The sequence below is a fragment of the Budorcas taxicolor genome, chromosome 12, assembly GCF_023091745.1.
Source record: "Budorcas taxicolor isolate Tak-1 chromosome 12, Takin1.1, whole genome shotgun sequence".
NCBI classification, from domain to species: Eukaryota; Metazoa; Chordata; class Mammalia; order Artiodactyla; family Bovidae; genus Budorcas; species Budorcas taxicolor.
This window is the reverse complement of record NC_068921.1, coordinates 2,440,340-2,464,105: the sequence shown is the minus strand read 5'-3', so window position 1 is coordinate 2,464,105 and position 23,766 is coordinate 2,440,340. Positions and strand designations below refer to the sequence as shown.

The window sequence follows — 23,766 nt, the reverse complement described above, 5'->3', positions numbered from 1 at the left end:
ACCATTCCTAGCAACACTTAGTGAGCCTTACTGTAACTACTAAAACACCCAACAATCTTACAAATTAGCCATTATCTCACCTTGGTTTAGTCACTAAGTCGTGTCTGATTCTCTGTGACCCCATGGACTGTAGCCCGCCAGGCTCCTCTGTCCATGGGATTTCCCAGGCAAGAAAATTGGGGTGGGTTGCCATTTCCTACCCCATAGGATCTTCCCAGTCAAGGGATCGAACCTGTGTCTGCTGCATTGCAGGCAGATTCTTTCACCACTGAGCCACCAGCGAATCCCCATCTCACTGATCAGGAAACTGACTGTCACAAGAGTGATCTACCAGAGTGGCCAGTCTGAGAACGGAGTCTTGGTCAATGAGACCCAAACCCAGGCTCAGAGCTCTCCCTTTCCCTTCCCTCAGCCTTCGCAGTCCCAAACCTAGGGAGGAAGAGCTACAGAAATAAAGCAGTTTCTGAGTTGTTTATGAGGCAAAGAAATTGAAGATAAAATCTTATCAAGAAAGACAAGCATAATTCCAACTGGACAGTGATTAAGTGTTATAACACTGACTAAAAAGTTTTATCTTGAAAGTTGAGGTGAGTGAATATAAGAAGCTGGGAGGATTGTAATTTCTGAAAATTGACTAAATTTTATGTTTAGTCAATTTTATGTGTATAACATATATATGCAAAAATATATGTTTTGCTAGGGAGTTTCCCTTTTATTTTCTAAAGTTGCTTAAGTGAAAATAGAAATGTAATAAATATTTTTTGTTATTCATAGAACTTACAGTTCAGTGCATGTCTTATATACCATGTGCTTCCAAATAAGACTAAACATAAGCCACAAAAATATCCACATCTCAAAATATCACTAAAATACATACACACACAAGTCTAATTAAAGAAAATTTCTTTTAAATTATTGATAAGTTTCAACTTTTTTAAATAACATTTTAAATCACCACTAAGTTTTCTTGCATAATTTGATTACTACTTTTTATTACTACTTCTAAATTGGTTTGTTACTTAAAATGAGTCAAAAAGATTATTGCCTATTTACAAATTTGACGTCTCAAGAAGGGAGAAAAAGAGCACAATTCCAGCTCTTACATACAGTCCAGTACTATATATAAAATGTGGTTACACTTGACACTTCTTTTAGAAATGCTAGCCAAGCAAGATGTCACTCCTGAGCATCTAAGATAGCAAGGGGCTTCCCACATAGTGCTAGTGGTGAAGAACCTGCCTGCCAACGCTGGAGATCTAAGAGATGCAGGCTCAGAAGACCTCCTGAAGGAGGACGCGGCGGCCTCTCCAGTACTCTTGCCTGGAGAATCCCGTGGACAGAGGAGCCTGGCGGGCCATGGTCCACAGGGTCGCAAACAGTCGGACACGACTGAAGTGACTCAGCATGAACGCAAGCTAGAAAGACATCATGCCCGGTCTGGTATATAAATACCTATAAAACATAGCATCTGCCCTCAAAGGAGTTTACAATTCAATAGGTTTCAGAGGAAAAAATAAATAACCTAGGTCACTTATTTCCCTTTTCCACTATTCAAAAAATAATATAAGTAACTATCCTTCCAGTGCTACACGTGCTGAAACACATGGGTTCCTCACCTTAATATTCTTCATTGCACTTTTTATCCAAAGAAATTTGAGATATTTGGAGGCAGAAATTCATGAATGAGATTAGATACAGAGCACTCCAATACTGTATCAAATGTACACTGTGTTACATGATGACACAGCCACATTCCAACACATAACATTCTATGTCACAACTTGGGTTTGGAACACAACTTCTATAGTCAAGCTGTAAGATCAAGCAATTGCAGCCTAAACTGCATTGGCAATCCTCCAACAAAGCAAAGGAGACTTTAGTAATGACTCTCTAGTAATAACCGAAGTATATTTGTAAAGGACTTCTGAAAGCACATAGTTTTATATTGATTACCGCACCATTCAAGCACACTAACAAGTCAGCAAGGGTTATGGGGGAGTCAACAGCTGACAGCCACAGGCACGGAAGTCCCCCAGTGATCATAATAACCTAGAGCAAATGACTGATTACTGTCGCTCCTGTGAGGATATGAAGATAAATCTACTGTACCTGCTTTTTTTTATATCCAGTTCAGTTCAGTTCAGTCGCTCAGTTGTGTCCGACTCTGCGATCCCATGAATCTCAGCACGCCAGGTCTCCCTGTCCATCACCAACTCCCGGAGTTCACTCAGACTCACATCCATCGAGTCCGTGATACCATCCAGCCATCTCATCCTCTGTCGTCCCCTTCTCCTCCTGCCTCCAATCCCTCCCAGCATCAGAGTCTTTTCCAATGAGTCAACTCTTTGCATGAGGTGGCCAAAGTACTGGAGTTTCAGCTTCAGCATCATTCCCTCCAAAGAAATCCCAGGGCTGATGTCCTTCAGAATGGATTGGTTGGATCTCCTTGCAGTCCAAGGGACTCTCAAGTCTTCTCCAACACCACAGTTCAAAAGCATCAATTCTTTGATGCTCAGCTTTCTTCACAGTCCAACTCTCACATCCATACATGACCACAGGAAAAACCATAGCCTTGACTAGACAGACCTTTGTTGGCAAAGTAATGTCTCTGCTTTTGAATATGCTATCTAGGTTGGTCATAACTTTTCTTCCAAGGAGTAAGCGTCTTTTAATTTCATGGCTGCAGTCACCATCTGCAGTGATTCTGGAGCCCCCCAAAATAAAGTCTGACACTGTTTCCACTGTTTCCCCATCTATTTCCCATGAAGTGATGGGACCATTACATATAATATTGTGTAACTTTAAGGTATACAACATGTTGACTGATACATTTATATTTTGCAATATGACTGCCACAGGAGCTTTAGCTAACACTTTTATCACATCACATAATTATCATCTTTTAATGCTGAGAACATTAAGATCTAATCTCTGAGCAACTCTGATTTTATAATACACCATTGTTGACTATAATCACCGTGCTGTACATTAGATTTCCAGAACCTATCTTCTAATTATAAGTTTATATCCTTTAATTCATCTCTCCAAAGTTGATCTCCTTTAACACATTCCCCTACTCTGTTTTTCAGATTCTACATATAGGTAATATCATACAGCATTTGTCTTTCTCCCTCAGGCTTTTCTCACTTAGCATAATGCCCTCAAGGTCCAACCATGTTGTCACAAACAGCAGCACGTCTTTCTACTGGATGAATTTAATTCCACTGTATATATTCAGTGCGTACCATATCTTCTTTATCTGTTCACCCGTGGATGGGCACTGAGGTTGCTTCCAGATCTTGGCTCCTGTGAATAATGCTGCAATAAGCATAGGAATCCAGGTAGGTTTTTTTTTGGCTGCGCTAGGTTTTGTTGCTCCATGCGGGTTTTTCACTAACTGAGGCAAGTGGGGGCTGCTCTCTAGTTGCAGCTCATGGATTTCTCACTCCAATGGGCTTCTCTTGGGGAGCATGGGTTCTAGGCACACAGGTTTATTAGCTGTAGTTCGCAAGCTTGAGAGCAAGGGTGCAGTAGTTGTGGCCCCGGGCTCAGCTGTTGCGCGGCATGTAGAACCTTCCCAGGTCAGGGATTGACTCCACGTCCCCTGCATTGGCAAGCAGATTCTTGACCAATCTAGACCACCAGGCAAGCATCACAGGTACCTTCTGGAGGTTCAGTTTTCATGTATTTTAGATATATACCCACAGCTGGGATTGATGAGTCATATAATAGTCCTATTTTTAACTTCTGAAAAACCTCCATACTGTTTTCCTTAGAGGCTAAACCAGCTTACATTCCCTTTCCTTTTTTTGCGCAAGGGTTCCCTTTCCTCCCCATCCTCACCAACACTTGCTCTCTCTTTCCTTGATGACAGCCATTCTAACAGATGTGATCCCAAGCCTGTTTCAGTTATCATTGATGGCATTTCACTCAAAAACCCATCGCTGAGAGCAGCTTCAGAGGCTGTGAAAGTGTATCATCTCTGCCTGAACAAGATGCGCAAGTTATCCAGTAGGAACAAACTGTCACATCACTGGAAGGCAGTCTGACCTACAAATAAAGACTCTGAGGCCACAGGCAGTCCCTGAATGTGGGTCAAAGTATGGCATTAGCCATTAGTCACATATGGCTATTTCAAAAGTTAATTCCAACTAAATCAAATTAAAAATCAGCCCTCTAATAGCATTAGCCACATATGACTAGTGAATATCAAACTGGACACAGCAGAACAGAAAGCTCCACCATCACCGAAAGCTGTACTGAACAGCACTGACACAGGTAGACTCCCGTATCACTAGGCAGCTAGTGAAATGAATGAACCCATGCTGGAAGGAAATCTCAAGTCAAAAAGAGTAAAAGATCAGAGAGAGAGTACTTGGAACACCAAGAGGGTAGGAAGATAGATAAGCAAACATTAGAAGAGAAGAACATGCTAGAGCAAAGATTTGAAGAAATGATGCGTCAGTGCTCATACTCTGAAGTCTAATAAGATGAAGCTCCAATACTTTGGCCACCTGATGCAAGGAACTGACTCATTTGTAAAGACCCTGATGCTGGGAAAGATTGAAGGCAGAAGGAGAAGGGGACGACAGAGGATGAGATGGTTGGATGGCATCACTGACTCCATGGACATGAGTTTGGGTGGACTCTGCGAGTTGGTGAAGGTCAGGGAGGCCTAGCGTGCTGGAGTCCATGGGGTCGCAAAGGGTCGAACACTACTGAGCAACTGAACTGAACTGAACTGAAGATGAAGACCAGCCACTGGGTTGGCAGTTGTTGACCTGCCAAATTTTAGTGGAAAGACAGAAGCACAAGTTGAGAAGCCTGTGGGAGGTGTCTGAATGCCCCCTTTACGAGCGCTCTCTACCTTTGGCTAATGCCATCATGACAGGACCAATGAGCTGAGAGCTGTTTAGTACTTATGTGTTAACCCTCATTATAACACTGAAACATCATGTCTAACTATAATACAGGTACTACTGTTCCCACCTCATAGATGAATAAATAAACAACAGTAACAAAAGTAATTTCCCAAGGTCACAGAACTACCAACTTCAGAGCCAGGACTTAAACCCAGGTTAACTTCAGAGTATGAGTTCTTAAAAACGACACAACATGGGCTCCCTGGTAATACTGCCCACCATCTCCATGCCAGACTGAGCGCAAGCCTCCCAAAGTCAGGGACCAAACTGTACCCAACTGTGCCCTTCAAACATTTACAGAATAAATGAAAACACCGAATTCACAGAATTTGGCTATAAGGGAAGGAAACAGAGCATGGTATAGAGAGGTGTCTGGGTCACGGGAAAGTTGGGAGAGGGAGGGTGTTTGGTTTTGCTCCTGCTTTTTCTTTCAGGGTAGACGATATCTGAGCATTTTAATCAGACGGGACCTGTGAAGAGTGAAACAACCTCTTGCAATGGAACTGGATCAAGATCAGGGGCAAAAGGGTTAACCTGACACTTCTACAGATACTGGAAAAGAAAGGAGAAAGAGTTGCAGATACAGATTGTTGGTGCAACAGCAGGAAATTAAGCCGGTTCAAGCAATATGGCCTTTATCTTCTCTCTGAAGAAGGTGTCAAGGCTGAGTGTGGAGAGGCAGGAGAAACATTCTCTACGGCAGTTTCAGCGAATGCTGTGCCAGGGCAGCTCCAAGTGGGAGCTACGCACACACACAGAGTATCAGTAAAGCATCCAAGTGAAAATGATGAAAGTCATCACTGTTTCCATGTGGGGAAAATTTCAACCGGGATGTAACAGAGTCAGTGAATTTCACTCTGAACTCTTACACTGTTGGGCTTTTCAAGAGGTTCATATATTACTTTTTCAATTTAAAAAACTGTTAACAACAAAAAGGAATCAGACCCATAGAGAAGGTAAAAAGAGTGAATATAGTCTCAGCATAAACACTGAGAAGTAAAAAAGGATGTAACCAGAAAGTGGGGCCTTCCAGTGGCTCAGCAGTCAAATCCTGCTGATACAGGCTTGCAATGCAGGAGACACAGGCAGGAGATGTGGGTTCAATCCCTGGGTCAGGAAGATCCCCTGGAGAAAGGAAATGGCAACCCACACCAGTATTCTTGCCTGGAAAAATCTCAATCCATGGGGTCGAAAAAGAATCAGACACAACTGGGCAACTAAGCAACAGCAGCAGCCAGAAAGCTAGCTCAAAGCCCGGGCCCTGGCCCGTCTGGCTGCGTGCCACCCACAGGCTCCATCCCCGCCACACCTCGGGATGGCCCACACCTCTCTCCTCGCCTCCGTCCCATCAAGCGTAACACCAGGGTCGTGAGAGTCCCGCTTCAAAGCACTGTAGGAAGCAATTAAAGGAGTGTACAGCCCACCAGAGAGCGGTGCCAGTGATGAGGACTGTGGCCGACAGGCCGAGGGCCCTGCCAATCAGTAGCTCCACAGAGTCCCGATGTCTAAGGCTGTAGTCTGCAGGGCTGGCGGGGTCTCCCCCAGGCCACAGAGCATGGGTCCATCACTGAGAAGCCTGTCAGGTCGCTCCAGGCCTGGAGACAGGAAGCAAGTGGACATGGAGGCCAGTGCTCTTTTATTTATTGATACTCCATGTTATATCAGGTTTGAAGAGGCAAGGAATGTGAAGGCATCCTAGTTCAAAAAGAGTCCTGGGTTACTTCTGTAGGATGTGGAGCAAATGCCGTCAGCAGGAGGCTGACAGAGAAAGAAAGAGCGGCAAGGGCAGAAGATGAAGGTCTCGATGGAACAGAAAGGAGCGGAATGCATCCAGGGACCAAGCTCTTTACGTGTCCCCACTGGAATTGAGGTCGGGTCCCTGGACACGAGGAACGGGAGAAGAAGGGTGGAGGGAGGTGAGCAGCGGAGAAAGGTCAAGACGCCGTCAGTAACTGAGATCTGGTCACCTGCCCTTCAGGATGTCCGACACTGCAGAGGCAGAAATCTCTCCCACTCTGGGGTCTGGGAAAGACTCAGATAATACAGACTCAAAATAATACAACTACAGTCTCCCACCTAGAAAGGGGTGACTTTACAATGACGCAAAACCTATACTTACTCACTACACACTGTACTCCAGATGTTAAATTCTGGCCCTTCCTAGGCTAGCGACCAGTGCAGGGTCCTCTCCCGATGCTGGGCAGGCAGGCGGCTGCAGCCGTCACCCACATGGTCACGGGGGGGCGCAACCACTCCGGACCGGACGACCAGCCTGTCTACCACCTTCAGAACAGTGGTCAATCTGTGACAAGATACATTCAACACTTCATCACAGAACAGGCTTTCTGCTAGATGAGTTTGCTTGACTATAAGCCAACGTAATGTTCCAAGCACGAAGTAGCCTAAGCTAAGCTATGATGCTCAGCAGGTTAAGCATAGTCCATGCACTTTTGACTTAGGATATTTTTAACTGTCAACTAGTTTATTGGGCCCTAATCCCATGGCAATTCCAGACAGAGCTGTAATAACAGCTGTCATGTATTAACTGCTAGTTTTGTGCTCAAGCTATTATAATAACATGCATCACCTCGACTAATCCTCACAATACTATGACTATCTATTCCATTTTACAGACAGGTTAACTGAGGCACAGAAGCTAATTCACCCAAGGACATATAACCCAAGCCTCTCTAACACAGGCCCCTGGAGAACCTGAGTCAGCAGGCTCAGTCCTCCAATGACCCAGATATGTTTCAAGTAGTCTCTGCATGCCCTCCCAGGTGGTGTTAGTGGTAAAGAATCCACCTGCAAAGGGGACATGGATTCGATCCCTGGTCAAGAAGATCCTCTCATGTAGGAAATGGCAATCCGCTCTGGAACTTTTGCCCGGAAAATCCCATGGACAGAGGGGCCTGGTGGGCTATAATCCATGGCATCGCAAAGAGTCAGACACAATCGAGCGACTAAGCACACACTTACATGCCCTCACCCACCCCCACTGCAATCTTTTAGAGAAAAGAAAATAGACATTAAAGGTATATCGATAACATTTAAATGTAAATTAATCATGAATAGATTACTGAATCAGGCGGTATAAGATTACAAGAACAGTTTTGCATAGATTTTCAATTAACCAAGTGTTCACACTGTAAGCTTAAGCCTGTATCAGGCACCACCAAGAGAGAAAATGACTTCCAAAAGCTTACAAACATATGCACATAGCAACTGAAAACAAGCTCGAGATATCAGTAAGAGCAAAATAATACCCTCAGAAGAGAGGTGAGTGCAGTGAGAACATAGTTTTAATGGAAACTCTCACTTTTTATAAAGAAATGAAACTGTCACATTGGATTTCTGAATACAGATTATGTGCATTCTATTTTTCATGTTCATTTCTCAGGCTGTCAAATTTTTCATTAGAAATGAATTGTAATTGTCACTTGAACTGCATTCCATCCAAAGTTTTGGTAAACAGCAACAGTTTAATACCATAGTACAATCCATAATTAATGTCACCAATTTGCAAATCCTGGTTAAAAACTGAATGTTAACAAAGTTTCATTTTTATGACACCCAAATAAACAGCCTGCCTCAGCAAAATGCAGTGACCACAGGAAAAAGTCCCCCACATCCTGGAAAGATACCTCACAATAAATTGGAAAAATAAATGTAACATTATGTATCTTACAATTAGATCAATCCACATATCAATATCTTCCTGCGAGTTTTAAGAAATTCTACACCTCATCTCCAAAAAAAGCATACACTTTTCTTTTTAACATCTTTAATGGCTTAGAATTAGCAATAATTTCTTTGATGAGTTTTGGACAGGTTATTTACTATCTTTTCCTTGAAGGTCTGACACAGACCACAGCTACCTGGGACAAGTTACTTAGCTATCTTTTCCTTGAAGGTCTGACACAGACCACAGATACCTGAGAATATCCCAAGGCCCGTAGCACACAGGATGCCCTGAGGAGATGTTTCATAAATTAAATCATAGCGCCTCCTCCTTTTCAGGCGTTTAAGATGGGCTATGATGCTCAATGGTGGAGAGATTAGAAAGTTATTGGGTACTAATTCCATTCATGGGTCTATTTTTAGGGAAAAAGAGATATATATAAATTGGAAACCCCCTCACCAAAAAAAATTAAAATGGAAAAAAGGTTTAAATCACATAAGCCCTTATTTCAAAGAAATGAAAAGCAAAGATAATAAGGAGATACAGACAGAAAGGGAAGAAATGAACATTTCAGTAGGATTTATGATGTTTCACTTCCGAAGCTTACTGGTGAGCAGTACATGGTGTTCTGTACCACTTTTGTAAGATAAAATGTATTTTTTAAAGACTGCAAGGGAAATGCTGACCCTCAGAAAACCATTTAGAGGCAGACTGTTTTGAAGCACATTATATACAATCCTTGGAGAAGGAAATGGCAACCCACTCCAGTACTCTTGCCTGGAAAATTCCATGAACTGAAGACCCTGATAGGCTACGTCCATGGGGTTGCAATCCTGACGAAAGTGAAAGACGAGAGCGGAAAAGTTGGCCTAAAGCTCAACATTCAGAAAACGAAGATCATGGCATCTGGTCCCATCACTTCGTGGGAAATAGATGGGGAAACAGTGGAAACAGTGTCAGACTTTATTTTTTGGGGCTCCAAAATCACTGCAGATGGTGACTGCAGCCATGAAATTAAAAGACGCTTATTCCTTGGAAGAAAATTTATGACCAACCTAGATAGCATATTCAAAAGCAGAGACATTACTTTGCCGATTAAGGTCCGTCCAGTCAAGGCTATGGTTTTTCCTGTGGTCAGGTATGGATGTGAGAGTTGGACTGTGAAGAAGGCTGAGCACTGAAGAATTGATGCTTTTGAACTGCGGTGTTGGAGAAGACTCTTGAGAGTCCCTCAGACTGCAAGGAGATCCAACCAGTCCATTCTGAAGATCAACCCTGGGATTTCTTTGGAACAAATGATGAAGCTGAAACTCCAGTACTTTGGCCACCTCATGCAAAGAGTTGACTCATTGGAAAAAAATCTGATGCTGGGAGGGATTGGGGGCAAGAGAAGGGGATGACCGAGGGTGAGATGGCTGGATGGCATCACGGACTTGATGGACCTGAGTCTCAGTGAACTCCGGGAGATGGTGATGGACAGGGAGGCCTGGCATGCTGCAATTCATGGGGTTGCAAAGAGTCAGACACGACTGAGCGACTGAACTGAACTGAACTGATAAATACTAATCACTTCTAGTCTGCTACTGGTAAATACTTACTAATCACTTTTCAGTTCAGTTCAGTTCAGTCGCTCAGTCATGTCCGCTCAGCCTTCTTCACAGTCCAACTCTCACATCCATACATGACCACAGGAAAAACCACAGCCTTGACTAGACGGACCTTAGTCAGCAAAGTAATGTCTCTGCTTTTGAATATACTATCTAGGTTGATCATAACTTTTCTTCCAAGGAGTAAGCGTCTTTTAATTTCATGGCTGCAGTCACCATCTGCAGTGATTTTGGAGCCCAAAAAAATAAAGTCTGACACTGTTTCTACTGTTTCCCCATCTTTTTCCCATGAAGTTTTAGTTCATCACAAAATGAAACACTACAGAAAGGCACAAATCCTTTGCTTGTTCGGGGACCTCTCCTAACTTCTTAAGTCATCTCCAAGTTCCTCAAACTGAGGTCTGCAGGGCCCTTCTACAGACTCTCCAATTCTATCAGAATTTTAAAACTTTCTATTTTTTCAAGATTATATTAAACATTAGAAATAAAGCAAGCACATTCTGGTGGAGAAGGAAATGGCAACCCACTCCAATATTCTCATCTGGGAGATCCCAGGGACAGAGGAGTCTGGCGGGCTACAGTCCACGGGGTCACAAGAGTCGGACACAACTTAGGGACTAAACCATCACCACCAAGCACGTCCTGGATGATCGGAAAGTGAAAGCTGCTACAGTCCATGGGATTCTCCAGGCCAGAATACTGGAATGGGTAGCCGTTCCCTTCTCCAGGGGATCTTCCCAGCCCAGGGCTGAACCCAAGTCTCCCGCATTGCAGGCGGATTCTTTGCCAGCTGAGCCACTAGGGAGGCCCTCTCTATACCACATTCCCTCAGGCACTTTTGGTGAACACGCCTGCGTTTATGCGCACCACCAACATGGTGTCAGCAGTCCAAACAACACGGGCCGCATATCGTACAGGCTTCACCAACTCCTACACTTAGGAAAGATTCAGCTCCAAGAGGCTGGTACAATTCCAAAATGACACTATTCAAGGAGCAATAAACCTACAGCTACAGAAAGTTACATTTCAAGAGAAAATGAATACAGGGACTGGTGGCCTTGGCTCCAATTCTTTCTGCTCTTTTTTAACAGTTTCATATAATTTACTTTAAAAAAATTACATACAGCTCTTTTATCATAAACACATTACAAGAGTTCACTACTTCAGCCAGAAGAGCCAGTGAGGCTGTTCACTTCAGAGCCTCAAGTCCAGGCCTCATGAGAAGGACGGAGGTGTTCGGTGACAGGACTGCACCCAGCACACAGGGCTGGACCTTTGGATGTACTGGTCTGTGCTGAGCCTCCTCAGCTCTGGAATCCCACTTCTGCCCCAAGAGCCAAGGCGACAAAGGAACGCAGCAAACCACACACATATCTTTCCACTATTAAATCTAATAATGAGGATGCAATTTCAACAAAAATCATCAATTACATTAAATCAGTGTTACCAATTTAAACTTAATTGGTTTTTTATAGTTTTGTTTTGGATTTTATACGTAAATCTGTTTTGTAAAAGAGCCAAAAGCATAAAGATTTATACTTAACTTTTTATATATACATATATAAGTAACATTTATTTTTACTACCATTCAATTCACAATGGAGTGTCACAAGAATTTTTTCCCTAAATTTGAGGTTGTTTCCTTTGCAAGTTCCTTTTTGTAAGTTCCATTGGTACTCAAGTTTCATAGTTGCATGAAACTCATTTTACAAATAAAAACATTCCCCTCCCAAGGATTCAGAAACTTGCTCTGACCTTTCAGTCATAAGAATCAGAAGCCTCCACCACTGTGCATGTCAGCTGACATGTCAGGGTGAATAGCGAAAAGAATGCTTCCATTTCATCATGAGAAAAAAATATGGCCCAATTAAGATTTCCCAATATAAGAAAGTTATTCAAATATGCATTGTAATGTTCCCAATGCCCTAAAGCCTACACAAAAATTGTACTATCACTACTACTATTACCACCAATGATGACAACAACAAAACTATAAATCGTAAATATTTAGATAGAGGCTAAACGCTGTTACAGGGACCGTTCTCAACCCATCACATTTAATTTCTAATCTTCCCAACAGCTTCCTTTTACACGAGGAAACGGGCACAGGGTGAGGTGAAACAACTCACCTGAGTTCACACAGCTAATAAGTGACTCAGCTGGAACCCAAGCCCTCAAAGTGATCCAAGTCACTGCCCCGAAATATTATTCATAATGTCTCTTCTACAGAAAATTTGTGAGAAAGGATGGTAGTGGATCATTTGAGGAACAAAATCTACGGCAAGCATTTCCAAGTAGTTTTCATTAGACAGTACTCTGAATATTCCAGCATCAAAACTTAACTCACTGAAACTCTTAAATTCTCCCCTAAGTTAATAATCATTATGTGATTTGTTATTTGCGAAAATTACTCTCAGCGCTAAGGTGTTTCAATGCCACCCTGCTGCTACCACAGGGTGAGAGAGAGTTACCTTTGTAGATCCTGTTCAAAGAAAGCTCATGCTTTGATCCTTAATATGCCATGAAGTAAAAGGTTATGCTTAATCTATATTTTATAGATCTAAAAGTCAAATTAGTTTCTGGGATAAACAGGCAGAGTGTGATGGTAAGCATATTCTGCAGCATTCATCTCATTCCGAGTTTGGAGACAGTATACTGTGCGCTGAGGTAAAGACGACTGCAGTGTCACACAAAGCGGTTTTGCCGTGTATTACTCCGTGAGCATACACAAGCTATGCACATGTTAATTTACATGCCATATAAAAAGCCAATCTTAAATCCAATTTATAAGGCAATAAATATATAAAGATTCTAGGACACAGCAATAAAGTTATGCTATAAAGCAGAGTTAATTTAAGACAACAATAATAAAAGCATGACAAATTTTAGCATTCTACCAACTGCACAAAGGTGTTTCAGGTAACATCTGTTCAGAAGCAATTGCTGCAAGACAGACTAGATGAGATGCAAGGTTTCACAGCGCAATAAATGTATGTCAGTTTGCCTGCTTCATAATTAAAGACATGAGTCTTTGAAAAAAGCAATTAAGCCTTTCTCTAAATCTAAAACAATCCTCCCTGCTCCCACCCCTCCTTACTCACAAAGAGCCACATGATCCAGAAGTGTATGTACCATCTATCATCTGTTTTCAGCAGCTAATATACTCCCCAAAAACCACTGGATATATTTTGTTTCTTTTAATAAGTCATATTGACAAACAAAAGTAAACATTTTTTTTCTATTAGAAGGATAGAAAGAAAAGAAAGTCTGAGATGATTCAGAGCAATTTACATTCAACTTCTGTTATCTGCAGGTTCTGAATCCAAGTAGTCAACCAACCACAGATCAAAAATATTTGGGAAAAAAAAGCTTCAGAAAGTTCCAAAAACCAAAACTTGAATTTGCCACAGGATAATCCATGGGGTCTCAAAGAGTCAGACACAACTAAGTGACTAACACACTGTGCATAGGTTATGTAGGGAACTTGAGCATCCATGGATTTTAGCATCCAAGGAGGGTCCTGGAGCCAATCCCCCATGGATACCAAAAGACAACTCTACTTAGAAGACTGAGCTGAATAAACTGATTTTACTTTAAATAGGTTTCTGTGCCTGCTGGGTTAGGTGGAGTTTTGATATGAATAAAATTCAGATACCTAAAGCCTTCAGCTAAGAACACAATCTCCAATTCTTGATAGTGCAAATCTAGGACAACTGAAACCATCACCTTTCTGAGGACTCAATGAAGAAATTAATTCAAAACAAGCACATAGAAATCGCCTGTATCATTATCATAGTCGCTTTATGAGAAAGATACAGCACAGCAAGATGAATGAAGGTTCTAGTCTTTCTAGGAAACCAAACTGTGGTTATCTTCTTTTCACTCAGACCACAAATCTAAACTAAACAATACCACAGGAAGAGATTTAAATGATCTGATGGTTCTCATAAAACATACACTTACAAGTTGTGAAACCAAAACTTTCAATGTGGTCATCCTCATAACTATACCTGCTGATAGTTTCCTGTGGCGGCAGTAACAAATTATTAATACCACAACCTGATGGCTTAAAACAACAGAAATGTTTTCAACCGGGCTAAAATCAAGGTGTCAGGAGGGCTGATCCCCGGAAGCTCTATGGGAACAGCCCCGCCTCTCCCAGCCTCTGACGCTGCAGCATTCTGTAGTATGCCACTGCATCTCCCTTGCAGTCACCTCACTTCTTCCTCTCTGTAGTCAAATCTCCCTCTACCTCCTCTCCTAAGTAAACGTGCTTGCACGTAGAGTCCACCCAGATAACCCAGAATAATATCTCCATTGTTTCAACTTAATTATGCCTGCAATGTCCTTTTCTGTCATAAGGTAACCAGGCTCCAGAAATTAAGAAGTGATGCTTTTGAACTGTGGTGTTGGAAAAGACCCTTGAGAGTCCCTTGGACAGAAGGAGATCAAACCAGTCCATCCTAAAGGAAATCAGTCCTGAATATTCATTGGAAGGACTGATGCTAAAGCTGAAGCTCCAATACTTTGGCCACCTGATGTGAAGAGCTGACTCACTGGAAAGGACCATGCTGGGAAAGACTGAAGGCAGGAAGAGAAGGGGACGAGAGGATGAGACAGTTGGGTGGCATCACTGACTCAATGAACATGAGTTTGAGTAAGCTCTGGGAGTTGGTGATGGACAGGGAGGCCTGGCGTGCTGCAGTCGATGGGGTCGCAAAGAGTTGAACAGAACTGAAGGACAGAATTGAGCTGAATCTTTGGTGGGGGGGGGGTCATTATTCAGCCAACCACTGCTACCTCCAAAGAAGCCCAAGGAAATGAGGTGAGCAGACAGGATTCTCACCAAGCCCACCCCAATTTCAGTTCTCAAGTTCCCAGTACAATAGCAAAAGTCCTCCAACCTAACACCTCGTCCCACCTCACAACATGCTTACAATCAGGAAATCACTAAATCTATATTGCTTAAAGACATTACTAACTAGTGTTAATGGTTCCTGAATGAAAAACGCAGCTGCTACTGCTGCTGCCAGGTTGCTTCAGTCGTGTCCGACTCTGTCCGACCCCATAGATGGCAGCCCATCAGGCTCCTCCGTCCCTGGGATTCTCCAGGCAAGAACACTGGAGTGGGTTGCCATTTCCTTCTCCAATGCATGAAAGTGAAAAGTGAAAGTGAAGTCGCTCAGTCGTGTCCGACTCCTAGCAACCCCATGGACTGCAGCCCACCAGGCTCCTCCATCCATGGGATTTGCCAGGCAAGAGTACTGGAGTGGGGTGCCACTGCCTTCTCTGAAAAACGCAGCAGTAATGAGTAAAACTCCCACTAGCATGGGAGAGTAACACAGGACAGGGACTCAGGATGTGTCCTCTGGAGCCAGGCTCACCCCCAGGCAACAATGCAACCAGAGGCAGTCTAACCTCTGTACCTCAGTTTCCCCTTCTAGCAAACAAGGCTAATTCATAGTACCTACCTCATTGGGTTGTTAAACAGATTACAGGAGCTGAAATCTATGACACACCTAAAACAGTGCTTGGCTCATTAAAGTTAACTGTTATTACTAACAATGATCAACCACAGTAGACATACAGATGTTAATGGATCTGGTGAAAAACCTCTCATATCAAAACTGAGGATACTGTAATGACAGAACTAGATAATATAATAACAATCTATAAATGGAAACCGTAAGATGAGATGTGAAATTTACACTGAAGTCTGTGAGAACTCTTAGAGGATACCCTAACTGAAAAAACTGAGCTACTTTGCCAGCTTGGATCACAGAATTTACAGGCTCCCTTTCAAAGGACGGACCCACATACTAGAGATGGAGACTGCCTGAAACCATCTGGATCTGGGGGCATCCCCGTCTCTATTGTGCATTTCTAGTAGTGGGAGGTAAGAATTAAACGCCTAGTGTCACTGAAGAATTTTCACAATGAGTTCAATTCAGTTCAGTCGCTCAGTCGTGTCCAGCTCTTTGCGACCCCAGGAATCGCAGCACACCAGGCCTCCCTGTCCATCACCAACTCCCAGAGTTCACTCAGACTCACGTCCATCAAGTCCGTGATGCCATCCAGCCATCTCATCCTCTGTCGTCCCCTTCTCCTCCTGCCTCCAATCCCTCCCAGCATCAGACTCTTTTCCAATGAGTCAACTCTTCGCATGAGGTAGCCAAAGTACTGGAGTTTCAGCTTTAGCATCATTCCTGCCGAAGAAATCCCAGGGCTGATCTCCTTCAGAATGGACTGGCTGGATCTCCTTGCAGTCCAAGGGACTCTCAAGAGTCTTCTCCAACACCACAGTTCAAAAGCATCAATTCTTCGGCGCTCAGTTTTCTTCACAGTCCAACTCTCACATCCATACATGACTACTGGAAAAACCATAGCCTTGACTAAACGGACCTTAGTTGGCAAAGTAATGGCTCTGCTTTTGAATATGCTATCTAGGTTGGTCATAACTTTTCTTCCAAGGAGTAAGCGTCTTTTAATTTCATGGCTGCAGTCACCATCTGCAGTGATTCTGGAGCCCAAAAAAATAAAGTCTGACACTGTTTCCACCGTTTCCCCATCTATTTCCCATGAGGTAATGGGACTGGATGCCATGATCTTCGTTTTCTGAATGTTGAGCTTTAAGCCAACTCTCCTCTTTCACTTTCATCAAGAGGCTTTTTAGTTCTTCTTTACTTTCTGCGTAAGGGTAGGAAACCGTTTTGTCTTGTTCTAGAAGGGTAATAGAAGTTGGGTTCAGGTACGAATAGTGTGAGGTAGGGCAAGAACCAGTTTAATGATCCTACTGGATTCTCTTCACCTTCATGAAGTCTTCACCCAGGCTCCTGCCTTGTCCTTCCAGCCTCCACTGGTGGCACCCTGTCCCCGGTAACTATCCCCAGGACCTTCACACACACACACACACACACACATACAAGCTGCTTGCCACATCCCCTGCTGAAACCAAGTGGGTGAGTTCAGAAGCAGCCCAAAGGAAGCTGATTTATTGTGCAGCCAAACTATCCCACATTTACAACAGACAAATCTCTACTATTTACACATATCTATGGGGAGAAAGTCTATGCCTCAGACGTTTATACACAATTCAAAACTAACTAGAGGCCCACAACTATACAAGTAGCAAAAAACAAGGATTCGTCTGCTTTATCTAAAGTACAACAGAAATTCAGTGGGGAACAGAGCTCCCACCTTCTTACACTAAGAAGCCAGTGGCCAGTTTACCCGCAGTTCCACACAAGCTTGCAGCTCTGTGGCTTGCAAACACCAGTCACGCACATTATCACCAACCTGCATGACTTGTTACAGTCAAAAGCAACCAGGTGACCTAATGACTACGTGACCTGGAGAGATTCAGACTAGCTAGCATCATTTCGTTCCAAATCAAGAGAAAGCCAAAAACGGACTTGAGGTCCAGCAGTACAGCAGACTGAACGACAGAACAATCACTATTTGGGGCACTGCTGAGATCTCATGAGCAAGGGGTGGTGTCCAAAATCACCCTCCAACTGATTAGCAAGTGTCACTGAAGTGGGACTGAGGACAGGAGAAGCAGGCGGGGCTGGGCACGCCTGCTCAGAAGGTAACCTTGACACTGGGATCCTGAGCCGAGGCTAGAGAGTCAGAGTTGACCCTGGAACTCCAGGCCCTCTAAGAGCCCAATCCAACAGAGAGATAGCACTTTCAGGCTCCTGCTAGAAACAGACTCAGATCATGCCCAAAGAAAACTCTCCCGAGTCAGGCCTCCTAGAAGACAGGTTAAGATTAAGCATTGAAATTTTCAATACAAAAAAGCACAGAGGGAGAGACCACTCTACCACGGGTGCACGTCAGTGTACACAGTCCAAAGGTGCACATACCATAAATGCCAAATATAGAAGAAAAAGAGTAAAGTAAGCAGTGTCTAAAGGAACAAAGGAATAAGAGACAGCAATATAAAGAATACAGTAACGAGGCAGATTTGAAAAAGAAAGCAAATGGGCCTTATAGAAATAAAAGATAATTGATAACTCAAATATTCAGAATAAGTTAAATAGATTAGACACAGCTGATGACAGAATTAGTGAAATGGAAAATACCAAGAAATTACCATGTAAGCAAGAATCTAAATTAACTTATGAGACTACAAAGAATCCAAATTACTTCTAAATTAAAGTCATGATTTAAATCAGACTTCTACCAATCTAAAAACACACATAGTATTTTAAATGTATTTATTAGACTGAGGGCTTAAAAGTGTGTGTCTTTTAGACATTTTTTCATCTTTACAACATATCTAAGAAGCGAAAAATAGCACAGAACCTAGAACTCACATCATCTGATATATCCTTCAGGGAAACTAAATCTATTAATAAATATTATTTTAGGTTCTATTTTCATGATATCCTTGCTGGAAGGAGTCACAGAAAATTACACCTTATATATTCTGGAGCACAGGAGTCAGAGACAAACTGGAATGATGACATTAACTCAGAGAGTGAAAAGAAGAAAAGTCATTGCCCAGTGGATTCTTCCCATATGGGGTAGAATCTTTTACTGCCAATCTAACTCTATCTTATTTATTCCTCAGCCCTGTCAAGATAACAATCAACAACATAGTTGATCCCCTTTGTAAAACTTCACCATTCCTATGGCTATACTTTGGCCACCTCATGCGAAGAGCTGACTCATTGGAAAAGACTCTGATGCTGGGAGGGACTGGGGGCAGGAGGTAAAGGGGGCGACAGAGGATGAGATGGCTGGATGACATCACCAACTCGATGGACGTGAGTCTGAGTGAACTCCGGGAGCTGGTGATGGACAAGGAGGCCTGGCTTACTGCAATTCATGGGGTCGCGAAGAGTCGGACACAACTGAGCAACTGAACTGAACTGAACTAATGGTCATCTTGATACTTAATTTTGCATCATTAATCCATGTTGTCCTTCATTTTCAGTATTCTGATACATCTCAGGCTCTGCTCTTTTATTCATGTATCATTTTTGACTGTTCTATGTAGCTACTCACTCCTCTTCCACAAGCCTTCATCCCTTAATTTGTGTATCTTGACTCATATTTCTAACAACTTTCATTTGTTTACAGAAGGAACAAACTGTACTCTAAAATTTCACCTATGACTAAAATGTTTTTCCGTATTCCTAAGTAAAATGGAGGGATATTAAATTTTCAGTTCTGTCTCACTCCAAATGTATCAACCCTCTATGTAATTTGCTTGTGATTTACTTACACACAGACAACAAAACAATCTTCTGTGTCTGTTCTTTCACTAGTTAGCGCCAATACAAAGATTTACAAGGCGCTAACGTGAATAAGAGAAGCAACTGGAATAGCAGGTTTCAAATACTCAGACTTCTTTCCAAACTAAACAAAACATTCTTTAGCGGTGACTTCATGACCCGCCAAGTTTTAAAACAAGCCGTTTCAATTTGTAAAGTTACAAAGAGTTGACTCATTGGAAAAGACTCTGATGCTGGGAGGGACTGGGGGCAGGAGGAAAAGGGGAAGACAGAGGATGAGATGGTTGGATGGCATCACCGACTCGATGGACCTGAGTCTGAGTGAACTCAGGGAGTTGGTGATGGACAGGGAGGCCTGGCGTGCTGCAATTTATGGGGTCGCAAAGAGTCGGACACGACTGAGCGACTGAACTGAACTGAATCTACTTTTAAAAACTTCTTCTTCGGAATTAAAATATGAAGCAGAAAAAGCAATCCTATCACCTAAAGATCACTTCGATATATCTCATACTCTCAGATGCTATGGGAAAAAGGAAACGTTTAACTTAAAAATGCAAAGTGCACGAGAGACATCACGACTTATACGTTTGAAGCTGCTTCTCACGACAGCCTTAGGAAGTTGGGGCAGTGATCAGGTGTTTGTCAAAGGATCCAAATAGAACTGGGCCTGCCGTCATAACCCGTGAGGAGACGGCAACTCTGACGATCTAGAACAAAGCGTAGCTCACCGCTCCGCCCAGGGAACCCGCCCACGCTGTCGGCCAGGCCGGAGCTGAGGGACCCATGACCGGGTCGCAGCCCGCCCGGACCAAGGCCCAACTTACAAACTTGGGGCGCTTCTCCGCAGGCGCCGCGGGGCCGCGGGTCGGCGGAGGGCGCTGCAGGCCCTTCCTGCGCGGCGCCTCGCTGTCCCGGCGGCTGTGGCCCGGGGAGGAGGCGGGGTAGGCGGCCCCGACGGCCGAGCGCTGCGCCAGGGCACGCGGCCGGTGCCGGTGCCGGTCCATGCTTCCGCGGCTCCGGGAAGGCGAGGGAGGAGAAGGCCGCAGCTCTGCAAGCCACGGGCGGGAGGCCGGAGTCCGCGGCGCGCGCGTCCCCAGTCCCGCCGACAGCGCCTGCCCGGATCAGTTCAACCGCTACCTCCCGGCCGCCGGCTACACATCCGAAAAGTCCCGCCGCCGACGAGCACCAGGGCCCAGCCAATCCGGGGCCGCCGTCGACCCCGGGCCCAGCCAATCCGAAGCTGCGCTCGGAGTGACGCGCCCTGGGCACCGCCCCATCCGGGCAAGAAGAAGCGTGATTGGCGAGTCCGCGGTTCTCTGCGCCGCTTGAGCCACTGGGGGCCCAGGCGGCCCAAGTTGAAGGGTACTGGGTGCGGCCGGCTTTGGAAATGTGGGAAGCATACTGGGAAGTGACTAGTCTGGGTGTGTTCGGAATTTGGAGAATGGGTTCCGGCTGACCTGGGAGGCAGGCGGGACCCGCCCAGCTCAGCCACTTAAGCAGAACTTGGATGCGAAATCATCTGCCCCGCGTTTCCGCACGTCTCGGGAGGCCCCGGTGTGACGACCACTGGGAAAAGTAGTTCCTCTGGGATCTGTACTTGAAGTGCCGCTAAGCAGGAGAGGACGCTTTCTCCACAGACTGAGCACCTGCTGAGAGCTGGGAGCCCGCTCAAGGGTGGCAGAGGCAGCCACCAAAAACCAAACAGCGCTTCCTGGAGGAGCTCACAGTCTAATAATGTGCTTCACAAATCCTTACACAGATGAAATAACATAAATGTTATAGCAGTTAATTTAAAACTTCTTGAGAATAAAAAAAATTATTAAATCTGAAGGAGAGGATTTGGAAAGAAGAAAGGAAGGATGCAGAGACTTTCTTAGGACAGAAAAGAGTGGCGTGACTTTCAGCAAAAAGACGTTCCAGGCAGGGGCAAGGCCTAGAGGAGTCATAGTCAGAACATCGGAACAGCCTAGATGTCCATCTACTGATGAATGAATGAAGAAAATGTAGTACATATGTACAATGGGATATTAGCCTTAAAAAGGAATGAAATTGGGTTATTCGTAGAAATGTGGATGGATTTAGTCTGTCAAACAGAGTGATGTACCAGGCTTCCCTGGTAGCTTGGACGGTAAAGCGTCTGCCTACAATGCGGGAGACCCGGGTTCGATCCCTGGGTCGGGAAGATCCCCTGGAGAAGGAAATGGCAACCCACTTCAGTATTCATGCCTGGAAAATCCCGTGGACTGAGGAGCCTGGTGGGCTACAGTCCATGGGGTCGCAAAGAGTCGGACATGACTGAGCGACTTCTCTCTTCTCTTAAACAGAGTGATGTAAGTCAGGAAGAGAAAAACAAACATTGTATATTAATGCATATAAGTGGAATCTAGAAAAATGATACAGTTCAATTCAGTCGCTCAGTCGTGTCCGTGACATAGAAGGAGAGAACAGACACATGGACACTGTGGGGAAGAGAAGGGTGGGACAAACTGGGAGATGAGGACTGACATATATACACTACCTTGTGTAAAATAGATAGCCAATGGGAACCTGCTGATTAGCACATGTTGCTCTGTGATGTCCTAGCTGGATGGGATGTGGGCTAGCACAGAGGCTGAGAAAAGGGGCCTTGTTCAAGTAAAGTCTTCACACTACAGTTGGGCAGGGGAGGGAGGATTGTTTATTTGTTTTATTTGTATTTGTTATTATGCTTATTTATTTGTACGAAGCTTCTGTCCCAGTCTCTATACTCAGAAGGTACCTAATCTTTAGGGGAAAGTTCAAGAGAACAGAAAGGTCAGGAGAACTGCAGGTATGAAGTCATGGTCCAGTGAATGAGATTCAGAATCTAGAGGATGCTTTTCCCCTGAGGCACCAGTGCCCCCGGTGCCCTCAAGGGTTTCTTCATGTTGAGAACTATCTGCGCCACCTTAAGATGCATAAACTGTTCTTGTGCTTACAGTGTGGGAAAACATTTACACAAAAGAAAAATCTAAACAGGCACATTCGAGGGCACATGGGCATAGGGCCCTTTCAGTGTACTGTGTGCCTGAGGACATTTACTGCGAAAAGCACACTTCAGGACCACTTGGATATACACAGTGGGAATCAGCCATACAAATGCCACTGCTGTGACATGGATTTCAAGCACAAATCTGCCCTCAAAAAGCATTTAACCTCTCTCCATGGCAGAAGCAGTGGTGAAAAACTACCCAGGCATGATCTGGAAAGGCAAAACCTACAGTAACTAGAACCACACCTTGTTATGTAAGCTGTATATCATTCTGTTGGGCAAGTCTTTCTATAGAAATGCAGCATTTGTAATATTGCATTTCCACCCCCATCTTTAGATCTTTTTGGTCTACCTACACATGATATGACTTCACTTTCACTTTTCACTTTTATGCACTGGAGAAGGAAATGGCAACCCACTCCAGTGTTCTTGCCTGGAGAATCCCAGGGACGAGGGAGCCTGGTGGGCTGCCGTCTATGGGGTCGCACAGAGTCGGACACGACTGAAGCGAAGCAGCAGCAGCAGTTCCTACCTATGGGTGATCATTGGATCCATACGCGCATTTTACTCCTGTTGTTTACTAGCTATGTGATGTTGAAGGTGATGTTAAAATTTCTTTCTTTTGCTTTTTCAAATGCAGACGGGGGTAATAACCATACCTAACAATCAGAATTGTCAGGCTTAAATGAGATAGCATATGTAAAGTTCTTAGAAATGTCTGTGAAAGCCCCTCCCGCCAAAGACTACCAGGAAGGAGGAACGCATGTAGTTGAACCAGTGGAGTTTTATTACTCATAAAGAATGAGAACATGCACTTTGGGATGGCGTTTCTCAGTAAGAGGTGCTAGAAAGGCCTGATAGGATTTCGACTTTGGTTAGGTGATTTTGGAAGACTCTTCAGAAGCAGAATGAGAAGGGTTACTCTAAATTTCAGTGCTGTCAGGGAATGGTGACTGTTTGAAGATTGGATAACTTAGTAAATCTTATCTGGTTGGATGGCAGGCTAAAGAATGAGGCTAAAGCCATAACTGACAAAGGAGGACAGTCACTGATAGTCTCAGAAAGTTTAGTAGTGACTTCCTACCAACCTTATTCTGTAAGACTGGTTATGTCAATGAGAAGAACAATAAGGCCTATCTGTGAATGTCAGGCCAGCTTCCAAAAACACCAAGGCCCACCTCAGGTTCTGGGCATAGAGAAGGTACTGAATATAAATAAGCAGGAACTATTATTATAATTGATTTTCAAGCTTTATATAAAGCACTTTTACATTTTTCTCATGGAAATTCTTTGTGACTATAAT

The 23,766-nt window shown here is 43.9% G+C and overlaps 1 protein-coding gene across 1 annotated transcript in view; it reads right to left on the bottom strand.

The window, feature by feature from the left end:
- The window catches only part of DIAPH3 (diaphanous related formin 3), a 571,880-nt gene extending 551,423 nt beyond the window's left edge, over positions 1 to 20,457 (bottom strand). The window contains exon 1 of the mRNA XM_052650016.1: positions 20,278 to 20,457. Coding sequence (XP_052505976.1) covers positions 20,278 to 20,457 — 180 coding nt within the window. The remainder of the gene's footprint in view (positions 1 to 20,277) is intronic.
- Positions 20,458 to 23,766: the final 3,309 nt, after the last annotated feature.